At 44.4% G+C, this 24,049-nt stretch overlaps 1 protein-coding gene across 2 annotated transcripts; it reads right to left on the reverse strand.

Annotated features, from left to right (window-relative positions):
* Positions 1–4,125: 4,125 nt before the first annotated feature.
* hspa14 (heat shock protein 14) lies at positions 4,126–23,867 on the reverse strand. Of its 2 annotated transcripts, XM_069909882.1 has the most exons (14): positions 23,776–23,867; positions 20,778–20,858; positions 20,623–20,705; positions 17,189–17,237; positions 16,099–16,204; positions 15,744–15,834; positions 15,170–15,274; positions 13,587–13,748; positions 13,348–13,503; positions 12,783–12,885; positions 10,900–11,115; positions 9,739–9,912; positions 5,614–5,684; positions 4,126–4,630 (listed from the first exon to the last, which is right to left on the reverse strand). In XM_069909882.1, the coding sequence occupies exons 1-14, from the start codon at positions 23,830–23,832 to the stop codon at positions 4,552–4,554; spliced, it is 1,533 nt and encodes a 510-aa protein (XP_069765983.1). In that variant the 5' UTR covers positions 23,833–23,867; the 3' UTR covers positions 4,126–4,551. The 2 variants fall into 2 exon arrangements, with proteins under 2 accessions (XP_069765983.1, XP_069765984.1); XM_069909883.1 differs by lacking the exons at positions 13,348–13,503; positions 13,587–13,748.
* Positions 23,868–24,049: the final 182 nt, after the last annotated feature.

Consider the following 24,049-nt stretch of genomic DNA (forward strand, 5'->3'; position numbering starts at 1 on the left):
CCCCAGGCATCAATGTTACCTTCTCCTCAATACCCCACCCCCCCCAGGCATCAATGTTACCTTCTCCTCAATACCCCACCCCCCCCCCAGGCATCAATGTTACCTTCTCCTCAATACCCCACCCCCCCCCGGCATCAATGTTACCTTCTCCTCAATACCCCACCCCCCCCCAGGCATCAATGTTACCTTCTCCTCAATACCCCACCCCCCCCCGGCATCAATGTTACCTTCTCCTCAATACCCCACCCCCCCCCCAGGCATCAATGTTACCTTCTCCTCAATACCCCACCCCCCCCCAGGCATCAATGTTACCTTCTCCTCAATACCCCACCCCCCCCCGGGCATCAATGTTACCTTCTCCTCAATACCCCACCCCCCCCCAGGCATCAATGTTACCTTCTCCTCAATACCCCACCCCCCCCCGGGCATCAATGTTACCTTCTCCTCAATACCCCACCCCCCCCCGGGCATCAATGTTACCTTCTCCTCAATACCCCACCCCCCCCCAGGCATCAATGTTACCTTCTCCTCAATACCCCACCCCCCCCAGGCATCAATGTTACCTTCTCCTCAATACCCCACCCCCCCCAGGCATCAATGTTACCTTCTCCTCAATACCCCACCCCCCCAGGCATCAATGTTACCTTCTCCTCAATACCCCACCCCCCCCAGGCATCAATGTTACCTTCTCCTCAATACCCCACCCCCTCCAGGCATCAATGTTACCTTCTCCTCAATACCCCACCCCCCCCCGGGCATCAATGTTACCTTCTCCTCAATACCCCACCCCCCCCCCGGGCATCAATGTTACCTTCTCCTCAATACCCCACCCCCCCCGGGCATCAATGTTACCTTGTCAATACCCAGCTACCCCCACCCCCCCCCGTGGCATCTTGTCGCTACTCCCCCCTCTGTTGAGGACCTTCCCCCCCAGTGCCTGGTAACAGGAGGACTCGAGACTGTGGTCCTTCCCCGCTGCACCTTTGCGATGGTTGCGCCAAGCCTCGGTCTGTCCCTCAGCACGTGCTCCTACAGCCTGGAATGTGCCAGTCGGCAGCATTTCCCCCACCAACATCTCCATGTGTTGAAAGACCAACAGGTTTCAGGCAGACCAACGTGCATCTTTCACCGAGTCGATGGTCTTCCTGCAGTCCTGGGTGTCAGACTCTGTGTGCATCCCTGGGAACAGCCCGTAAGATCAGAGTCCTCTGTCACGCTGCCACTGGGGATGAACCGTGACGAGGACCCTCGCATCCTTCTCCATGCACTCTTCGTGAATCTGCATTCAGCAAAGAGGTGGGTGGCTGTCTCCTCTCCGCCTCACTTATCTCAGGGACCGTGCACGGCAGGTGATGTTCTGGTCATGTAGGAAGGATCTGATTAGGAGGGATCCTCTCAACACCAGCCAGGTGAGCTCCCAGTGCTTGTTTGGAGCAGGACTTCCTCCATCCGAGAGCCATTCATCGCTTCCAAATTGAACCAGCCCACTGCCCTCAACTCCAAACCTCCTTCCTCCATTTAACTCTCCCACCTTTAAAATTCCCCTCCCCTCCACCTCTCTCTCTCCTTCAATAATTTCCTTGAAACCTTCCTCTTCACAAAGTGAAAGGAGGAAATTTAGGGGAGAAGTAAAACACGAAACTCTGCAGACTCTGTGGTTGAATTAAAAACACAAAGCTGGAGAAACTCAGCAGGTCAAACAGTGGACTTGACCTAACAAAGATAAAGGTACAGAATCAAGATTTCAGGCTTGAGCCCTTCACATTATATAGGAACAATGTTTAGGGAAGATATTTTTCTTCCAGAGTGGTGGGGAGGCTGGAACAATGGGGGCCATGTGGACTCTGGCCATTTTTAACTTTTCATAATATATACTTCGGACTGGGTCCATGGGTAAATTACAGTATGAACACCAGTACAAACCAGCTGGTGTTTTGGGTATAAAACCAGTCGCAGAAAATAGGGACACTGAGTAAGTGCGCTTGTTGGGCATCCCTGAAAACTGAGACACAGAGTCCAAAGGATTAAGAGACTCTTAGCCATGCACATGATGGAAGACAAAACAAGGGTTAGGGGGTAGGGAGTGTGGGTTTTTTTTTTGGTAATATAGGAGTCAATACATTGTGGACTGAAGGGCCTGTGATGTTCTAAAGCATTTGATTTCCTGGCTTCAAAGATGCTGACATCTCGGTATCGAATTTTGCTGACAAATGCTCTTGGGGTGAGGAACCCTCCCCCCCCAACCACATTTCTCTCTGGCTCAGAGGAGTGGGCGATAAAGACCCCCACATCCCAAGTGATGTTACATGTCTAAATTGTTGTCATCTATCTGCAACTTTAATCCAGTTTGTTTTCCCCCTGTGATGCTGTCCAGGTTCAAGATCAGTTTCTTACCTGCTGTTCTCAGACTCCTAAAATGTACCACACGAGTAAAAGAACATTGACTCTGTTCTGGCAAAAGTGGCCACTCTTGCATGGTGTTTTAACATTGCCCCCATAACATGACTATTTAAATTAGGTGAATGAAGGGGTGGCCAAACAGTAGCTCATGGAAACATGTTGGCTGAGACCAGAATCCTGGTATACATATTATCCACTAAAACTACCAATTATACATGTGTGGGGCAGTACTCAGCGAGGCGAGTAGTGATGGCACTGAGCAGGGGTGGTGCAGTGACGCCAGTACAACATTGCAGCCAGCAAGACCAGCTATCACGAGAACCCCTGGTCAATGTTTATTTTGCTCACTATGGGCCAGAGTCTGGCCAAAAAATTACTGCACTGGCTTCTTTCAACTTTGCAGCAGACCAAAGGTTCGGACTGGGCCCTTTTTCCTCACTGCCCCTTGGATCTTTCCACGGCCCACAGGGGGCAGCACCGTCCACCTTGGGAAACACTCAATTAACTCATCTAGCTGAATAAAGGACATTTCAGTTTTGAGCATTAGGTTAAGTAATATAATCTGTTTATGAGCACCCCACCAGTTCGGGTTTGCTCCAACACACGTCCAAAAACATGAACATCTTTTGATTCTTCTTCCATCATGTGATAGTTTCATCAAGAACAAATTAAGATTAGGCATCATACAATAAAATTCCTAAAAGAATTTCCTGAACGTCCACAGTATTTAACTAACATCAGGTTTCCACCCACTTGTGCCCTGGTTTCTTGTCAGGGTCACACTGCTCACTCCGATTAAGGACAATTTATTCATCACACACCAGGGTCATCCTATTTTATTTAATGTATTCATTTTGTAATAGTGGATTTGTACATGAGAGCTGTGGGGCCCCCAAGTTCATGACCCATATTCTTCTGCCCTTTTCCAATCCAGTTTCTTGCCTCTCCTCTCAAACCCATGCCAGAGAATGATTTAAACCAACCATTTGTGCAGCTTCCTGCCAAGTGTTCAGGAAGCCTTCTCAACTTACCAAAAAAATACAGAGACATTCACTGATATAAAGCATCAAGCTTAAAATTTAGATCAGGTTCTTCTGTTTGTCCTTTTCACATTCCTTGGCTCCTTTCCAAATAAATTTAAAATCAAAACATTCCATTGAATGCTTTATAGAACATTACACACAGGCCCTTTGGCCCACGATGTTGTGGTGACCCAAAAAAAACTAAACCCTCCCCACCTCTATTTTTCTTCCATCCATGTGCCTGTCTAAGGGTCTCTTACATGCTCCGAATGTTCCAGCCTCCACCACCATTCCTGGCACCCACAACTCTTTAAAAACTTACCATGATGACTCCAAACTTTCCTCCTTTCACTTTGTACACAACTCCCCTGGTTTTTTCAACCCCTTCCCTTCATTTTATACAGGATTTAGACATGCAGCATGGTAACAGGCTTTATAGGCCCACAAGCCCGTGCTACCCAATTAACCTACAACCCCCGTAAGTTTTGAAGGGTGGGAGGAAACTGGAGCATCTGAAGGAAACCCACACAGACACGGCGAGGACGTACAAACTCCTTACAGACAGTGCGGGATTCCAACCCCAGTTTCAATTGCCGACACTGTAACAGCGTTGTGCGAACTGCTACACTAACCATGCCACCCCACGAGGTGGGCTTCTCCTGTTAACAATTCCAGTAGATCAGACTACCCTGCCCTGACCTGGTTTGAAAATAAGGGACCAAATTTTATTGAGGGCAACATTCAGTTAACAAAAGCATATTACAATATCATAGCACAATTTGATTGATCTGAGGCATTACGGTTTCTTTGTCTATACTACTTGAACTGCGGAATGTTTCTGGCAAAGTGTTGGAGGAACTCTGTCAGGCAGTGCTTGTGGAGGCAGAGGGTTGAGGTCCAGCATCAATGTTTCCAGCACTTATTTGGTTTCCAATTTCTGATGTCTGTAGTATTTTGAGATGGGAGATCAAAGCAGGAGCAATACTTCACCCTGGGCAACCGAACATTTCGTAGCTGGATTACACATGGGGTGAATTCCTTCCAGTCAGGACACCTATTGTCTGAAGCACTCATTTAAATAAAGTGGATCCTTGGCTGAGCTGAGAGTCATTCTCTTTCCATCAATCTGCTAGGATCCAACTTCCAAAGTGACGGCCTCCGAAATTCCTGCTCCTTGCTCAGTACAGGTTACGTGCAGTGACCCATCTCTACAAAGAAGAAAATTTGGTGAAGGAGCATCAAACTGATCGAATGCACCAGACAAGCACAAGAACAGCAGATGCAGGAGTGTATGAGCAGGCAAAGGGCAGCAACAGCATCCATGAACAGAAATGGATGGTCAACACCTCAGGTTAGGCCCTTTCTCGAGACCCCAGAGCCCCAGCATCATTCTCGTGCTCAGTGTGCTACAGGAAAGCAGTGAAAATTTACAAGGATGTATTCATGTAAAATTTAGATCAGGTATCTCAGTGTCAGAACTCCTGGGCAGTGGGGGAGTTGAGCTGCAATAACAATAACAAACTCAAGCAGAGCAGATTAAATCTTGATGTATGGCTGCAACACTGCAGAGTGGCACCAGGATAAAACCAGGAGACATCATCAGTCATGCACCTCCACTCATCATCGAAATGACCCACGACTGCCCCAGACTCATGAGCAGCGAAAAGGACCCTCTTTGCTGCACTTTTGACAAAAAAAAACCCACCTTTACCATAAAGGTGGTGGGTTGTGATGGGGTGGATGGGGAGGGGACATTATTATGAGAGAGCCTCGAATGAGAATCACAGAAACGCTGGCAAATTTCTACAGACGTGCTGTGTAGTTTTTTTTTTTTTACACTGCCAATTAGTGGTAATTCTGCCTGGCCCTCAGGATAGAGAATCACGGTATGTACAGTAAAACTGTATGTCATGTATGTACTCGGACAATAAATCTGAATTCTCTTGGCAGGGCAAAGATTCGCAGTCAGAAGCAGGAAGATATGCTGAATGGCTGAAAAATGGCAAACAGTCCCAAGTAAATATGACAACAGGCAACAAGCGACTTTGGAACCACAAAATATTGAATTTATAGGATTAAGAAATAACAAATCATCAAAAAAAAACCCAAAAAACCCAAATCTCCTACATATTGTTCCCAAATCCACACTCCAATCACTGACACCTCCCACAAGAGTTACCAAGGTACGCACCTTTTCATGGTAAGGACAGCCAGAATTTCATGGCTGCCACTCCCCTTCCGCTGCAAGTCTCTGAGCACAATCTATCAACAAAATGAAAAAAGAATGAAGAGCAGGGTCCCAACTGTTAATGTTAACTAAATAAAACATTTTGGGACAAAACTCAATGGAATTAAGAATGAGAGGGGATTTTGTAAAAATACAAAATTATGAAAGGGATGGCGAGGCAGGAAAGTTCTAGACTAGAACTGGGGGACAGGTTCAGGGGAGTAGATTTAGGATGAAAAGGAGGTGGCACGGTTAGCCCCACACTGTTACAGTGCCAGTGACCAAGGCACTGTCTGGAAGGAGTTTGTAAGTTCTCCCCACGTCTGCGTGGGTTTCCTCCGGGAGATCCAGTTTCCTCTCACCCATCAAAACGTACAGGAGTTGTAGGTTAATTGCATGGCACGGGCTCGTGGGCCAGAAGGGCCTGTTATTGTGCTGCATGTCTAAATTTAAAAATTCAAACTTTAAATTAAAAAACTTCTTTCCGATATAGGATTGAATCTGTGGAATTCTCTGCCTAAGGCTGCCTCGGTAAATATATTTGTGATATAATCAGTTGGATTTTTGAAAGGAAGAGAATGAAGAGTAAAGGGAAACGGGCAGGCAGGTGGAGCCGATTCCACATGAAGAGTAAAGGGAAAAGGGCAGGCAGGTGGAGCTGATTCCACATGAAGAGTAAAGGGAAAAGGGCAGGCAGGTGGAGTCGATTCCACATGAAGAGTAAAGGGAAAAGGGCAGGCAGGTGGAGCCGATTCCCCCAAATCTGGCACTTACCGCTGACCAGTAGATGGTGTTAAAAGCAAATCACAATATTTTAACAACAAATTCTCATTGAAAGGTTGAAATTTTATTTGGATATTTTAAAATAAACGCTCCGATAACAGGGCGTTGAAAGCCTGACAGAGCTGACAGCAGCTGGACCAGGCGGATGGACCCCACGGAGGAGCATTGAAATAACTAACAGGCCATTCATAACATTGTATCAGAACCAGGAAAGGAAGAATTTTATTCCCTTTGGATAGGGCGACCTGATTTTAAGGTGACATTTAAAGTTCCGAGATCGTCCTATACAATACCATGTACGCTACAATAACTGATTTGAAAGGCTGATTTCATCTCAATCTTTTGTAATTCAAATTCATTGAAGAATTAATAGAAGCAGAAAATGCTGGATAATCAGCAGGTCAGACAGCGTCTGTAGAGAAAGAAAATGTTAATGCTTCAGGTTGATGACTCTGCTGGGCATCCAATTTTATCTTCACTTCTGCATCAGCAGTTTCTTGCTTTGAGGTCATTAATACCATGCACTAGACATAGCTCTCTGAACCCTTCTCCATTAACAATGGCGTGAAGCAAGGCTATGTTCTCGCACCAACCCTCTTTTCAATCTTCTTCAGCATGATGCTGAACCAAGCCATGAAAGACCTCAACAATGAAGACGCTGTTTACATCCGGTACCGCACGGATGGCAGTCTCTTCAATCTGAGGCGCCTGCAAGCTCACACCAAGACACAAGAGAAACTTGTCCGTGAACTACTCTTTGCAGATGATGCCGCTTTAGTTGCCCATTCAGAGCCAGCTCTTCAGCGCTTGACGTCCTGCTTTGCGGAAACTGCCAAAATGTTTGGCCTGGAAGTCAGCCTGAAGAAAACTGAGGTCCTCCATCAGCCAGCTCCCCACCATGACTACCAGCCCCACCATGACTGCCAGCTCCCCACCATGACTGCCAGCCCCACCATGACTACCAGCCCCACCATGACTACCAGCCCCACCATGACTACCAGCCCCACCATGACTACCAGCCCCACCATGACTACCAGCCCCACCATGACTACCAGCCCCACCATGACTACCAGCCCCACCATGACTACCAGCCCCACCATGACTACCAGCCCCACCATGACTACCAGCCCCACCATGACTACCAGCCCCACCATGACTACCAGCCCCACCATGACTACCAGCCCCACCATGACTACCAGCCCCACCATGACTACCAGCCCCACCATGACTACCAGCCCCACCATGACTACCAGCCCCACCATGACTACCAGCCCCACCATGACTACCAGCCCCACCATGACTACCAGCCCCACCATGACTACCAGCCCCACCATGACTACCAGCCCCACCATGACTACCAGCCCCACCATGACTACCAGCCCCACCATGACTACCAGCCCCACCATGACTACCAGCCCCACCATGACTACCAGCACCCCCACATCTCCACCGGGCACACTAAACTCAAAACGGTCAACCAGTTTACCTATCTCGGCTGCACCATTTCATCAGATGCAAGGATCGACAATGAGATAGACAACAGACTCGCCAAGGCAAATAGCGCCTTTGGAAGACTACACAAAAGAGTCTGGAAAAACAACCAACTGAAAAACCTCACAAAGATTAGTGTATACAGAGCCGTTGTCATACGCACTCTCCTGTTCGGCTCCGAATCATGGGTCCTCTACCGGCATCACCTACGGCTCCTAGAACGCTTCCACCAGCATTGTCTCCACTCCATCCTCAACATTCATTGGAGCAACTTCATCACCAACATCGAAGTACTCGCAATGGCAGAGGCCGACAGCATCAAATCCACGCTGCTGAAGATCCAACTGCGCTGGGTAGGTCACGTCTCCAGAATGGAGGACCATCGCCTTCCCAAGATCGTGTTCTATGGCGAGCTCTCCACTGGCCACCAAGACAGAGGTGCACCAAAGAAGAGGTACAAGGACTGCCTGAAGAAATCTCTTGGTGCCTGCCACATTGACCACCGCCAGTGGGCTGATATCGCCTCAAACCGTGCATCTTGCCGCCTCACAGTTCGGCAGGCAGCAACCTCCTTTGAAGAAGACTGCAGAGCCCACCTCACTGACAAAAGACAAAGGAGGAAAACCCCAACACCCAACCCCAACCCACCAATTTTCCCTTGCAATTGCTGCAACCGTGTCTGCCTGTCCCGCATCGGACTTGTCAGCCACAAACGAGCCTGCAGCAGATGTGGACGTTACCCCTCCTTAAATCTTCGTCCGCGAAGCCAAGCCAAAGAAAGAACACATAACTATTACAAGAGTAGTCCATGTCTCTTTATGCTAGCTGTCTAGGGCTACACTCAACAAATGGAGAACAGAATGGGGATTGGTAGATGACAGATAAGTAATTTGTCCAGTTGCTTAAGATTCTGCAGTGTGATTAAAGGTGAGGCGCACCAATTTTAAACTTCTATTTTTTTAAAAACTTGTTTATTTTCCACAATTAGCTTCTCGTTTCTTTGAATTCTGGGCAACAGAGGTTTGACTGCACTATCACAATTATTTACAAAGCTATATGCAAGGTGTCAGAATTAATCTTAAGATAAAAATGCAAATTAAAAATCTTTCAACTGCACCCTGTAACATGATTGCATTAATGGGCAACTTAAAGAGATTTAATTTATTTTTTAATTCATTCTCCTATTTTACAGTGCCATTACCAATATGCTTTTTATGGTTGCCTGTCTGATGGTCTTAAAAGAATAAGTTAACTTATTTCCAAAACTTTGCTTATGCAGGAAGAAGCCCATTGACCACTGGCAGAACTGTTTTTTATTTTTCCAAACGTTAATCTGCATTTCCATCTATTAACCATTTAAAATCAAACCAAAAATTAATGAATCACATTCATAAAATGCAAAACAAAGGAAATACTGGAGAACTTTCCATGAAACTTAAACAAATGCTATCCTTGATTTAATCTTCCATCTTGGATATTCGTTCCGGGCTCCCCGAGGGGGAAATGTGCGGCAGCTTCAAGATGGATTACAGCAACTTGCCAACCCCGCTGCACCTGCACAATCCACATCCATCGCTACCCGCACTGTGGGCTGATTCCCTCATCCTTCCAAGGGGAGGAGCTTTAGAGTTAAAGCAGGGCTGGTGAGGTGCTGTGGTAGCTGGTACGCTACATCCACACAGGTGGAGAGGGAATGGGCCAGTCACGCAGGCTGTGCCTGGATGTGGTCTTTAGTACATGAAACTCAAATTCACGCAAGATGCCAACGTGAAGTGAATGGCGCCCCGGTGAGGAACTGTGGGGAAAAAAACAGACCTGTGCCACTTTATCCCTTTCTCTTTCACATCCCTTTGCCCCAGACTGATAAAGCTCAAGGCAAACAGAGGATGTGGTTCCTGGTGCCTGAAACACATGTTGCCTTCTCGCTGGAAGTGGAGTACCCGATGGAAACACGACAGTGTAGGAGTCAGACCCAGACTCATCAGTCTCCTGTCAAAAACACAGGGAGGATAGGGGTAATGTGAACATGTCTACAATTGCCTGTAAAACACACCACAAAGATGCATCTCCATTGTGGAGATGGAACAGAAAGTTAATTTATAATGTACAGCACAGAAGTTCATTGTGTTCTTATTAACCCTTTTGCTCATCTACACATCTCATTAGAACTAGAGAGCATTGCAGCACAGAAAACAGACTCTTCTACCCTGTGACAATCTATTATTCTACCTTGTCTCACTGACTTGCACCCAATCCTTATCCCTCCATACCCCACCCTCCCTCCATCCATGAACCTGCCCAAATTCTTCTTAAATGTTAAAAATGAGCCCACATTCATCTCTTCAGCTGGCAGCTTGTCCACACCTCCCTCCACTACTCTGTGTGAAGAAGTTCCCCCTAAACTTTTCCACTTTCACCCTTAACTCACGTCTTTTGGTTTGGATCTTACCCACTCAGTGGAAAAAGCCTAGTTGCATTTACTACCTGTACCCCTTCTAATTTTGTACACCTCGATCAAATCTCCCATCATTCTTCTACATTCCAAGAAATAAAGACTTAACGTGTTTAACCTTTCCCTGTAAATGAATTCCTGAAATCCCAGCAACATCCTAGAAAATCTTCTGCATTAGAACCACACCTTTCTCTGCTTTGCCTCTCTTTATCCCTAAATACCTCTCAAATAGTGATTGCATCTGATACATCACCTTCAGATATTATCCACTCTCCACACAAAAATCCCTCCCACAGGTTCCAACTTGCCTCCCACTTAAACGTATGTCCTCTTGTTCTTGATACCCCATCCATGGTTAAAAACCTGCTGACTATCCTTGGTTAAGTGAAAAAAAAACACACAAATGCTGGAGAAACTCAGGTTAAAAACCGTGCCTTCATCAAGGGCGTTTACACGTGCGCTTAGAACGAGAAGGGGGTTAAGTTAGGTTAAATTAATATCATTTCTTGCACTCAGATGAATACCTTGGCAAGAATGTTTCGAGCTGAGCATTCCACAATGAGGGCATCCTCCTCCAATGCAATGCTCTCCTTCCCCGACAGCAGGGCAGCCTGGATCGCAGCACCAACGGCAATCACTTCATCTGGAGGGATGGAGTTTAGCAAATCAACGTCTGGAAACAAGTCTCGAATCATTTGCTGCAGTTTTGGAATGCGAGCTGATCCCCCACAGAGAACAACCTGGGGAGAACAAACCAAAATATAGTTGACACCAAGATGTTCTAATGCAGGGAATGAAAGGGTCATCATACGAGGACCATTTGACAGCTCTTAGCTTGTATATGAGGGGCGGGGGGGGCGGAGAAATTCATTAAAAGATTTCAAATGTTGAAAGGCATAGACAGAGAAGATGTAGAAAGGTAAGAGGTAAATCACAAAATTCTGTAGACACTGTGGATAGAGTAAAAACAGTGCTGGAGAATCTCAGCAGGTCATGTAGCAATAGCAAAGATACGTGACCGACGTTTCAGGCTAGAGCCTTTCTTCAAAGTTAGGTCAGAAGGTTGTTTCCCATGGTGGGAGGATCTAGGACAAGGGGGTACAATTTCAGGACTGAAGGGTTTCCACTTAGAACAGAGATCCAGAGGAAGTTCTTCAGCCAGTGGGTGGTGAATCTGTGGAATTTGTTACCACAGGTGGTTGTAGAGGCGGGGTCATTGGGTGTATTTAAGGCAGAGATTGACAGGTTCTTGATTAGCCAGGGCATCAAAGGTTATGTGGAAAAGGCCGGGCAGAGGGCATGAGTGGGGAAAATGGGTCAGATCATGATTAACTGGCAGGGCAGACTTGATGGGTTGACTGGCCTATTTCTGTTCCTGTGTGTTATCGTCTTGAGTAGCATAGAATAACATTCCATACAGATAGTATACAAACTTTGGTTCTCAGATTTGCAGAGTTTTCTATGATCCACAAGACAGAATTAAAGGAACTCAGACTCTTGTAATTGAGACCAAACTGAATCTCAGAGACAAATGTCTGATTCTAACTTGCTTCTCCAAAGCACAATACATTGAAGAGGTTGCAAATAGGAAAATGTTTGTACCATGGGAATTTCCTTTAATCTGCAAGACTCCAAAGATACTCAGTCTTTATGTAATAAAGACAATGTAAATGGCAATAAGAAAAATGATTCACATCTCCCAGCCACCCCCACCACCCACGAGAAACTTTGCTCAGCTCTTTGTACAAATGCTTCAATGTCCACTAGGGGGTTAAAGAATGCTCAGCAAACCTAAAAATAAAGTAGAGCTGACCTCCCAATCCAGAGCTACATGTGAAAACAGTGATATTTGACATTTAACAAATATTATATTTAATTTCTAAAGAAAGACTCTATATACATAAGTAATAATCGAATTTCAGGGGCCAATTTTTAGGCTAAAATTTAGGGGGTTGATTATTACACACATACCCTACTTTTGACTGCTGGAAGTACCTGCGTCAGGAGCTTGGACCGGCAGGCAGCTGGCTGGAATCAGGTGGTAAGTCTGTGTTCGGGGGTGTTTGGGAATTCTGCTGGGCTGGTGGTTGGGGCCTAAGTGAGTCTGCGGTCGAGGCATCAGGAGCTTGGATGGGCGAGCATTTGGGACCTAGGCAAGAGTCTGCAATCGAGGCATCGAGAGCTCTGGTGGGTGGGTGGCTGGAGCCAAAAAAATAAGGGGGGAGGCGGGTTTGACTTTACATTCAATATATAGAAAATACTGGATTTTTGAGTCAAAAATAAGGAAGGATGGGGTGGGGTGTGTCAACTTTTACACAGTGTCAACTATTACACACGTATTCATTGTTTCATGGTAGTCATTGATAGGTCAGCCCAAACAAAAAAAAAAGCAGAACTCCGTTCAAACCTTAGAAATATCGCATCGAGAAATCCCTGCTTCTTCCACAAGCTTCTGTACAGGTTGGATGCTTTGGCTAAACAGTGTTGCACACAGAGATTCAAATCGTGCCCTAAAAGTAAATGAACACTTAAATACAAAGGCTGCTGATTAGGCAAAATCAGCCACATGGCGTTGCCGTGTGGAATAGGAAATGATCAGTTTTAGAAATGCACGCAGAAGAAAATGCAGTGAAAGAAATTATAGAAATTGCCGCCCAAATTCCCAACCGACCTCCACCTCCGTGTGCTTTGGAAGGGCGGGAGGAAACCGGAGTACCCAGAGGAAACCCCCGCAGACACGGGGCAAACGTGTAACCTCCTTACAGACAGTGCGGGATTCGAACCTCAGTCCCGATCGCCGGCGCTGTAACAGCGTTATGCTTACGACAACGCTAATGGTGACGCCCAAATCCTAATACACATTTTCTCATGTTGGTAGTTCAGAGGCCCCCGACTTGAAATGTTACCTGTCCTCCCATGCCACAGAAAACAAGTATATCCCGGACTTCCTGTTTGTGCAACTGTACACATACCTGGATACAGAACATTCAAAGTCTAAACCTTCATGAAGTGAATCTACGAAACAGTTGGCACTTCCCAAAGTTGACAAAGCATGCTTTGCAACATCAGCACTATTTATCAGCTTCATCATGGCTCTTGCATTTTCCTTTATATTGTACTTAAACAACCTATTGAAAAAGAGGGGTCATTTTAAAATCTGGCAGAAATACGCATCACCCAACATGTTGTAAAACGTCACACAAACCCTTACCTCTGAAATTCTGATGCTAGATGCTGTGCCAAGGCTTCTGTGAAACACTCTCCTCCTATGCTGTCATCAGCATGAGAGGCGAGGACTCTGAACGTGCCACTGTTTACTTCTATTACTGTGACAGAAAGGGACGAACCTCCGAGTTTGTAAACCAATACGTTACTATAAACACAGAGGAATTAAGAAATAAATACCAAAATTGTCAGGTTCCAACTAGGAATCAAAATCTATAATCGGACTGGGATCTAATGCAACAATTCAACGTAGAAACATTAAACTACCAAAATAAATAGGGCAGTACCTAAAATGAGCATAGAACATCAGGAGTCACGAGGAGGCGACTGGCTGATATGCCAGTGTGATCATCTCTAAAAAAAATGCTTCCCGCATGCTGGGACGAGGAGGGTGGAGATTTATTCTGGCATGGACTCGTAGGGCCAAACTGGCCTGTTCTGTGCTGTATATGGTGATATGGTGGTGCTATGTACCACGAGTATCATGTATAAATATTCACTTTGGGAAGAGAGGCTATCAGTGTAACTGAGTCACTAACAGGGAATTCAAAAGAAATGTCCTTAATTATAGAGCAGTGAGAACAGAAGACTCCACCCTTCATTAAACATCAACAACTTTGTAGTGGAGAGCACCAAGTTCCTTGGAGTTCACTTAACTAGTGACCTATTGTAGAGATTCAACGTCCCATCACTTGTTAGGAAGGCGCAACAGTGACTGCACTTCCTGAGAAGACTGAAGCAGGTGAGGCTACTGGCCACCATCATGTCAACCTTCTACAGGAGCTCTACTGAGAACATCCTGCTCGGCTTTATCACAGCGTGGTATGATTGCTGCAAAGAAATGGATCAGAGGTCAATCCATAGGACCATAAGAGTGGCAGAGAGGATCAATGGAGTTTCCCTTCCCCCCTCATTGACATGATCTACTGGGATCATTGTCTGAAAAGGGCACACAAAATTGTTGAAGACCATTACCACCTTGCACACAGCATCTTTCAGCTGCTTGGGTCAGGAAAGAGATACAGGAGTATCAGAGCCCGAACAACCAGACTGAGAAACAGCTTCTTCCCAGCGAGAATGCTGAACTACTAACAAAGGAACTACTAACACTAACCAGCCGAGACTCTCATATTCACAAAACAATATTTGTATAGATGAATACATGTCCTGCATATGTATTGTTTGTCTGTATGTGAGTTGTGTGTCTGCGTGTTTTGCACCGAGGACTGGAGAACGCTGTTTGGTCAGGCTGTACTTGTCCAATCAGATGACAATAAACTTGACTTGAAGACCCATTTCCATGGCAGGTAACAGAGGTGAATCGTGTTGATGCATTTAAGGGGAGGCTGAACCAACACACAAGAGTAGAAGGTGACATTAATATGTTATGATGGACAAAGAAAAGAAGATCAAGAGGAGTACAAATTCAAACTCCATTCCATCCCAGTGAAATAAAGTGGGGGTTTGAATACTCAAAACAAAGGCAGAGTTTGTAAAAATACATTTATAAAGATTTCAAATATCATACAAAATCATAGCCATTATTTATAGACATTGTATAAAAGATACCTCTTTCCCAAAGGCGCTTCCTGTCCGATTCCAAACGCAAGAAGAGCTGCTGAAGGTTCGTGAATCAGCCGTAGCACATTGAAACCAGCTGCTTGGGCTGCCTGCCTACACAACAAAGTATTTCACACGATATAAACTCAAAACATAAAGCTCTGATCAAACAGAACTATGTGCCCTTGCCCTTAGATCTTAACAATGTTCACTGGAATAGTGGGAGATTATATTCCATGGGGAGGAGCAAAGGAACCTTTGCACAGAAGAACGGGTTGGAATCGGTCGCTGTCTGGACATGTTCTCCCTGTGAACATGTGGGTTTCCTCCGGAGGCCCCAGTTTCCTCCCATCCACCAAAACCTATGGGGTTAGTAGGTTAATTGGTGCATTTGGGCAGTGTAGCCAGAAGGGCCTGTGACCACATTATCTCGAAACTAAACAAAATAAGTGAGAGAAAAAAAGAAAATTCCAGCCACTGAAAATTGTCAGAAGGTTAACTGCAAAGAGCAATGAGTGGTAGTCGGATAGGTTTGAACAATTCTAATTAGCTCACTGGGAAAACATCTCCTCAGCCGGTCTACCTGAGAACATTCTTTTGATTGTTGTCAAAGTCCAGTGGGACAGTTATAACAACATTGTTGACATCAGAACCCAACGCTGACTGTGCAGTCTCTGTAAGCAGAGAAAACAAATTGTATTAGCCAAAAGAAACCACAATATACAGATAAGGAATCTCATTATTTCCACCAGGATTCGTGATTATTATCATTCCATTTACAGACTTTAACTGCAGATTCAAATAAGCACATAGGCAAAACTTGTGCGCCTTAGTGATCCTAAAGCAAATCTTTACTGAGCAAAATGTTCAGGAATTTATTGCAATATTAAAATCAGAAATTTGAATGCAATTGTCCTTTTGAATAAAGTTAAACTTGCCCTTCATTTTTTCAAAGATCAGTTGCATGACATCCTCTGGACAGATAACCTTCAGCTCTTCCCCAGTACAAATCCCATATCTGGGTTTACCATCCTTATTGATAACCTGTTTAAACATGTAAAAAAAAAAACCTTGGTCCTAATCATGAACAAATTCATTCTTATGAACAGAGAGCAAGATTGAAAATCAAAACATGAATACTTTTTTGTCAAAATATTGTATCAAGATAAATCATTAATTGGTTCATCTTGACAACAAATGAGGCACGACATCGAGTCTTGATCATTCTGTTTTCATTCTAGATTTCCACTTTTTGTGTTTTTTTTAAATTAAAACTCATCCTTTCCTTTTCACAATATCTTTGAAAAAGAAACTTGATAAAGTAAATGTGAAATACCCATGTCTTTTCTAAGACTCAAACTCACGTTGCATCCAAATAGTCTCCGAATGTTCATGGAGTTAAACTCTACAGCATCAGGCCATTCAGCTCACTACATCCATGCTAAACTTTCTGCTCATCAACACTAATCCCATTTGCCTACATTAGGGTTGCATCCTTCTCTACTTTGTCCTTTTTAAGTAGCTGTCAAAAATGGAGGGATTAGATTGGATTCCACCACCTTTACTGGTAGTAGGTTCCAGATATCAACTGCTGTTTAAAACAAAACTTAGATCCCCTTGAAATCTCCTACCTTAAAGCGGTGCCCTTGTTTTAGATATCACTGCCATTTGAAAAGGATTTGGACAAAATGCCCTTGTTTGGCAAACACAAATTATGCTGTTTCACAGAAAATCAAGAGCAACCCGCTGAAAGCTATAATAGCTCAACATCATTTTACTCAACTTGCTAACTCTGTGACACTTAAAAATGCATTCAACCCCTTGGCACAGGAGATAATATGGCTATTTTTTCCTCATACTTCAGTCATGGTTGGATTAGCCTTTCACATTGTGTTCCTGCTGGCTGAGAAGATTGGAGAACAAAAGGCAGCTGCATTGTCAGGATAGACGAGGATTTTGTTTTTTTTAAATTTAAAGGCAAGCTTCAAAACTAAAATAGATCAAAAACCACATTCCAGCAATACTTACAGAACATTTGCTTTCAGCCACGTGCTTCTGAACTTGAGGATCCTCAAAACTAACAACAAGTTAAAAACAGCTTAGAGAAGGAAGGACACATCTTCAATACCAAAAACAGCAAAACACCCATTATCCAGAATTCAAGTAACTGGCAAAAAGAATTGAGAAAAATAAAGAGGTAAAAAAATACGGAAGTTTAAAATTGGTGCATTAGTTCACCAATCACACAACCTCAAGCAACCAGGAAATTCACTTATGCAGCATCCACCAATTCCCACAGGTGCCAGATACCAGAGGTTTTACTGAACAAAACAAGTATTTCAAACATGTGGATGGTTTCATTACAACATGCACAAAATATTTACTGGAGAGAGATATAATTCAGTCACAAGGATTATGGACCAGGTACAGTTCAATGGGTCAAGGTGGGAGAAGGTGTTTAGCATGGATTAGAAGGCCAAACTGGCCTGTTTCTGTGCTGCAATTGTTATATGGTTATATTTTAAACCATGTTTAATTAATTAATCTTAAATAAGAGAAAAAAGAAACAAAATCCTCTAACTAATCGAACCCCTCCCTCTAAACAAGGTTAATTTGTAGAACTGTAAAGATATGGATCAAATAGCGACCTTCAGCCACCAGACGGAGAGTCTCCGGACTTCTTAAATCTTCCAATCATGATCGTAATCTGTGAATGGGACCTACATCTTGTCAAATCTATAATGTTGTATCTAATTTTCTCCAAACTTAAACAGGACAGAACATCATGTAACCACTGGGCATGAGTATATGGAGAGTTATCCTTCCATTTCTTTAAAATTGCTCGTCTAGCTATCAACAAGGTAAAAGCTAAAATTCACTCTTGGGTTGAAGTCAAGAGTAAATCCTCTTCGAGGAAAACAAACAAAGCAATGAGAGGGCATGGTTCTAATTTGCTTTTAGAATCATTGAAAAATATCTTCCAAAATGTTTCTAAATTAAGGCACTCACAAAACATACAAATCAATGAAGCTTCAAAAGATTTTACACTCGTCACATAGTGGATCAACATCCGCATAAAAATGAGATCATTTAACTTTGAATGTGTATCCTATGAACCACCTTAAATTGTAACAAACAGAGTCGTGCATAGAATGAGGACTGATTAATCAAGCGTGAAAATCCAATCTTGGTCTGAAAATGCTCAAATCGCAATCATTGAGGCTGGTCTTAAATCTAATACATTATTATAAATAATTGATATTAATCCACTCTGGGAAAATAGCAAATCAAAAAGTAAATCAAGAATATTATTTTCTGAAAATCAGAAAGCTTAGAACGAACAAAATACCTAACTTGTAAATATCTAAAATAGTGTTCTATTAGGAAGTTTAAATTTGGCAAATTAAGAACAATTATTTCAAAATAAAAGATCTCTATAACTTTTGATATCTAATCTACACCATTCCTTAAAACCTGCATCTAACAAAAAGGTGGTTATCTATAATAGGACTGGCAAGAGAGAAACTATTAATGCCAAATAATTTCCTAAATTGAGCCCATATTCTCAGTCTATTTCTCATGATCAGATTGTGTGTCATTTTAGAAGAGGAGAGGGGTAAAAAAGACGCTAAAATTGCCAACATGGCTGAATTTTTAGAGAAATTCAATTTCATTTCTATCCAAGAGGGGCAGTTGACTAGTTTATCAAAATGTAACAGTAAAAGTAGATTCTGTATGTTAACCGCCCAATAGTGAAATCTAAGATTTGGAAATGATAATCCCCCACTTCATTTAGTCTTTTGAGGATGAGCTTTGTTTATGCGACGTTGGTTTCCTTGCCATATGTTCGAAGAAATAAACAAATCTACTGAATCAAAAAAATATTTAGGAATGAAGATTGGCAAAACTTGAAAAAGATACAAAAATGTAGGTAAAATGTTCATTTTAATCAAGTCGATGCCTGCAGTCATCTTAGTGATAATATGGTAATAATTCCTAAATCTGATTAAATCTTTGAGTAGATTTTTATAACTTCTTATAATTATATGCTTAGAAAAGAGGGCTGAAAAATGGCAGATGGAATTTAATGCTGATAAGTGTGAGGTGCTTCATTTTGGTAAGAAGAATCAGAACAGGACATACGTGGTAAATGGGAGAGCATTGAGGAATACAGAAGAGCAGAAAGATTTAGGAGTAACGGTACATCGTTCCCTGAAGGTAGAAACTCACGTGAATAGGGTGGTGAAGAAGGCTTTTAGTATGCTGGCCTTTATCAATCATTGCATGGAATATAGGAGTTGGGAGGTGATGTTGAGATTGTATAAGACGTTGGTGCGGCCTAATTTGGAGTTCTGTGTGCAGTTCTGGTCGCCTAATTATAGGAAGGATATAAACAGAGTGGAGAGAGTGCAGAGAAGGTTTACCAGAATGTTGCCTGGGTTTAAGCATCTGGAGTATGGGGAGAGATTGGACAGATTGGGTCTTTATTCTTTGGAGCGTAGAAGGTTGAGAGGGGATTTGATAGAAGTATTTAAGATTATGAAAGGGATAGACAGAATGGATGTGGATAGACTATTTCCGTTAAGAGGAGGAAAGTTTAAAACAAGAGGACATGAGTTAAGAATTAAGGGACAGAGGTTTAGAGGTAACATGAGGGGGAACTTCTTTACTCAGAGTGGTAGCTGTGTGGAATGATCTTCCGGGAGAAATAGTGGCGGCGGAGTCAATTGTATTATTTAAGAAAAGGTTGGACAGGTATATGGATGAGAAGAAGATGGAGGGTTATGGGCATTGTGCAGGGAGGTGGGATTAGAAAGGGGTGTTTGGTTCGGTGCGGACTAGAAGGGCCTAATGGCCTGTTTCCGTGCTGTAATTGTTATGTTATGTTATGCTATTATAATTCCCAAATATCTAAATTGGTCTTTAAATATTTTAAATGGGAAATTAGAATTTTTAAAAATATTTTATTTAAAATCAATACATATATAACTAATTTTTAAAAACAACCATTTAGCACATTGTTACAGAGTAATTAATTAAATACTTGTTGATTTGTAAGGGAAATTAGAATTTTTTGAAAAAGATCCTTTAGTGGTAATAGTTCACTTTTATGCAAATTAAATTTATAACCTGAAAACTGGACAAGTCTTTCGTCTTTTAAACTGTTTATTCTTAATGAGGGTGCATTAGTTAGGCATTGGAAGAGTGTGTCTCAGGCAACCAGAAAATTTGCATATCAGGCATCCACAATCCCCATAGGTGCCAGATACTGGGGATTTTACTGCATCTTCCTATTCCATCCAGTCCAACCTCAATAACTAACCCTAAACAAGACCTGGTGTACAATTCTGACTCTAGAATATACATTTAACATTCATAAACATTCCATATTTTCTTGGTACCAGTTAGGCTGCAAACATTTCATCATCAATTGCATCTGAAACAAAGCTATCCGTACTTACCATCTGCCAAGAATCTGCTTGACTTTCACAACTGTGTTTGAAGCATTTCTGATTCTCCCTTGTTTTGCAGCCAAGCCAACAACCTAAGTGAACAAAATATTGGGATTTCCAAAGTTCAAAGTGTAAAAATCAAAGAAATAAGATAGTTGAATTACCTTCTCATTCTCTCTGTAAGCAACAACTGCTGGGGTCACACGATCACCTGAATCGTTCGCTACAACATCTGCACGGCCATCCTGAAATACAAATAATTTGATGATTTGGTGGTTTGTCAATGCACAAAAGTGCTGGGGAATATCAGCAGGTCACACAGCGTCAACAGTAAAGGGTAACCAATGTTTTGGGCCTGGGCCCTTTGTCAGGAATCTGGAAAAACAGAATTGACACTAAGCCACATGAGGAAATACTGATTAAATGTTGGTTAGCTGGCCTTCCAAAGAAGTAGCACCTTCCAGCAGGTAAAAGTGATGGAAATGTTTTCGATGTACAATCTCAAGAGTTCAGGGCCCAGGTAACTGAACCCCAGCCTGTTAATGTACGCATCTCAATAGGCACTTTCAGATGGCCAAAATACCCCAACGTAAAGCCGCATATTCTACTCCTATGCGGCTGTCGGGAGACCACCTAAAAGTGGAGAACCTGGCCAGGAGGAGCACTTACCCAACCCTCCTCCTGTCGGTATAATCTCCAGCTCATAGAACCCCACCCCCCCCATTGCACCCGAAAGCAGCTACAGTCCACAGAAACCGGTGTTCGCTAGAACGAGGCTCTCCTTCAGCAGGCACGTCCAGGTGACAGAAAGGTGTCTTCTCCACGGCCTCTTGAACGTCCCAGCTGCACTCCCTCAGCTGCGTCTGCCAGCACATTATCTGCATCCAAGCACCTGAAAGCGGCTAATGTCTCTTATTCATTGCTATCGTCCATTTCCACTATTCCCCCTTTCATCATAATCAGAGATGCTACCATTCTCTGCTTAAAAAACTTTCTTTCTAAATCTCCTTTAAACTTTGCCCCTCTCAGGTTAAACATATGCCCTCAAGAATCTGACATTTTCACTATATATCACTGCTCGCAAGGGTCTTGCCATTGACCCCATACATTCTTGCATTTGAATTTCAGAGTGCAACCCCAGAATAAACTCCATCTGCCATGTCTCACCCTTATTTCCAAGTGATTTATATCCTTTGACAATCCACTCTACCCATCACTCCACCAATTTTGTGTCATTAGTAGGAATTGAGGGAGGCAAAAATTGCATTGTGGAGATCTATCAGACGGCACAGAGAGCCCAAATCTTCATGAGACCAATTTTTAAAAAAATTAGAGATACAGCACAGTAACAGGCCCTTCCACCTCACAAGCCCGCAAAGTCCAAATTCACCCAATTAACCTACCGACCCGGTACACCTTTGGAATTGGAGAGGAAACCAAAGGACTCGGGGAAACCCCAGAGAGATAGGGAGAGAATGTACAAACTGCTTACAGACTGTTCTGGATTTGTATCCAGGTCACTGGCACTGGAATAGTGTTGGACTAACAACTACACTATCGGTGCCACTCTAAATGTGCAAACAACCTGGTGAAGTATCGGGGAGAAGGTTGGAGTCTCTGCAGTTCAAGCCATCAAACATAACCCCCACCCTACTTTTCATCAACTCCGCCTATAACTCCCACTGACTCCCAACATATTAAAAGGTTCATTCCATCTACACCCTGTTCACCAACCCCTCCCTCCTGACAGGAAGGAGATTCACCAGTTTGAGATCAAGCATTATTAGGTTCAAGGGCAGTTTCTTTCCTGACATCATCAGACCTACATGAATCCCAAAATAGTAAAAACACACAGTAAATGCTGGAGGAACTCAGGCGGACTCGCAGTATCCATAGGAGGTAAAGATACATCACCAACGTTTCAGGCCTGCACCCTTCTTAAAGGTATTACTACAACTCTCTGTGTAACAAAGCTTAACCCTGATATCTCCTCTAAACAACCCCTTCACTTTGTACATATGTTTGCTACTCCTGTCCTGGGAAAAGGTGATGGCTGTCCACCCTATCTATACCGCTCATATTCTTGTAGACCTCCATCAAGTCTCCTCTTATCCTTCTAGGCTTCAAAGAGAAAGGTCCCAGCTCTGCTCACCTTGCCTCTTAAGGCATGTTTTCCAATCCAGGCAACATCCTGGTAAATTTCTGCACCCTCTCCATAGCTTCCTATAATGAGGTGACCAGAACTGAACACAATACTCTATGTGAGGTCTCCTCTTGAACTCAATCTTGTAACCTTTGTGTGATCTGCAAATTTACAGACCCTTACGGATGCCAGAACACATCCCTGCAGAACTCAACTCGTCATTGACTCATTCAGTGGTTTATGCCAGCTGGGCCGTTAATCCCCATCCACACCACACAGGGAGGATCCCCACCCCTGTGCAAGCCACACGGGGATACCCCCACCCCACCGACCGCACCGGGATGCTTCCAACCCCGAGCTGGCCGCACTGGGATGCCCCCCAACCCAAACAGGAATGCCCCCACCTCCCTGCAACCCCAACCCAAACAGGGATTCCCCCCCCTCCGCAACCGCAACCCCAACCCAAACAGGGATGCAACCCCAACCCAAACAGGGATGCCCCCACCCCTCCGCAACCCCAACCCAAACAGGGATGCCCCCCCCTCCGCAACCCCAACCCAAACAGGGATGCAACCCCAACCCAAACAGGAATGCCCCCACCTCCCTGCAACCCCAACCCAAACAGGGATTCCCCCCCCTCCGCAACCGCAACCCCAACCCAAACAGGGATGCAACCCCAACCCAAACAGGGATGCCCCCACCCCTCCGCAACCCCAACCCAAACAGGGATGCCCCCCCCTCCGCAACCCCAACCCAAACAGGGATGCAACCCCAACCCAAACAGGGATGCCCCCCCCCCTCCGCAACCCCAACCCAAACAGGGATGCCCCCCTCCACCCCTGCACTGGCCACAATGGGATGCCCCCCACGCCCCCACCTCCTTACTGGCCACACCGAGATACTCCCCCGACCGCAACCGGCGGCGGCCGCAACCCCCCGCCCCCGACCGACCGACCGGCCACTCCACCGGCCCTACTCGGTGCCAGGAGTGGTACCGACTGAAGCGCCGCCCCCGCTACCTTGCAAACAGCCACGCAGCTGCTCGTACCGCCCAAGTGCACACCGATCGCCGCCATCTTGATGACAGAGAAGGCCGCGAGGCATGCTGGGAGAACCTGAGCGCCCATCCGTAATAGGCGGGGAACAGAGATGATTGGCACACAAACCACCAATAGGCAGATGAGAGGAAGCAAAACTCATTGTTGAGCACCAATGATGGAGGGGATTCAGATAGGAAAGCAGGTCAAGTGGGAGAATAATGATTGGAGCGCTGGCCGAGAGGGCGGATTGTGA

Source organism: Narcine bancroftii, chromosome 13, assembly GCF_036971445.1.
Source record: "Narcine bancroftii isolate sNarBan1 chromosome 13, sNarBan1.hap1, whole genome shotgun sequence".
Taxonomy (NCBI): Eukaryota; Metazoa; Chordata; class Chondrichthyes; order Torpediniformes; family Narcinidae; genus Narcine; species Narcine bancroftii.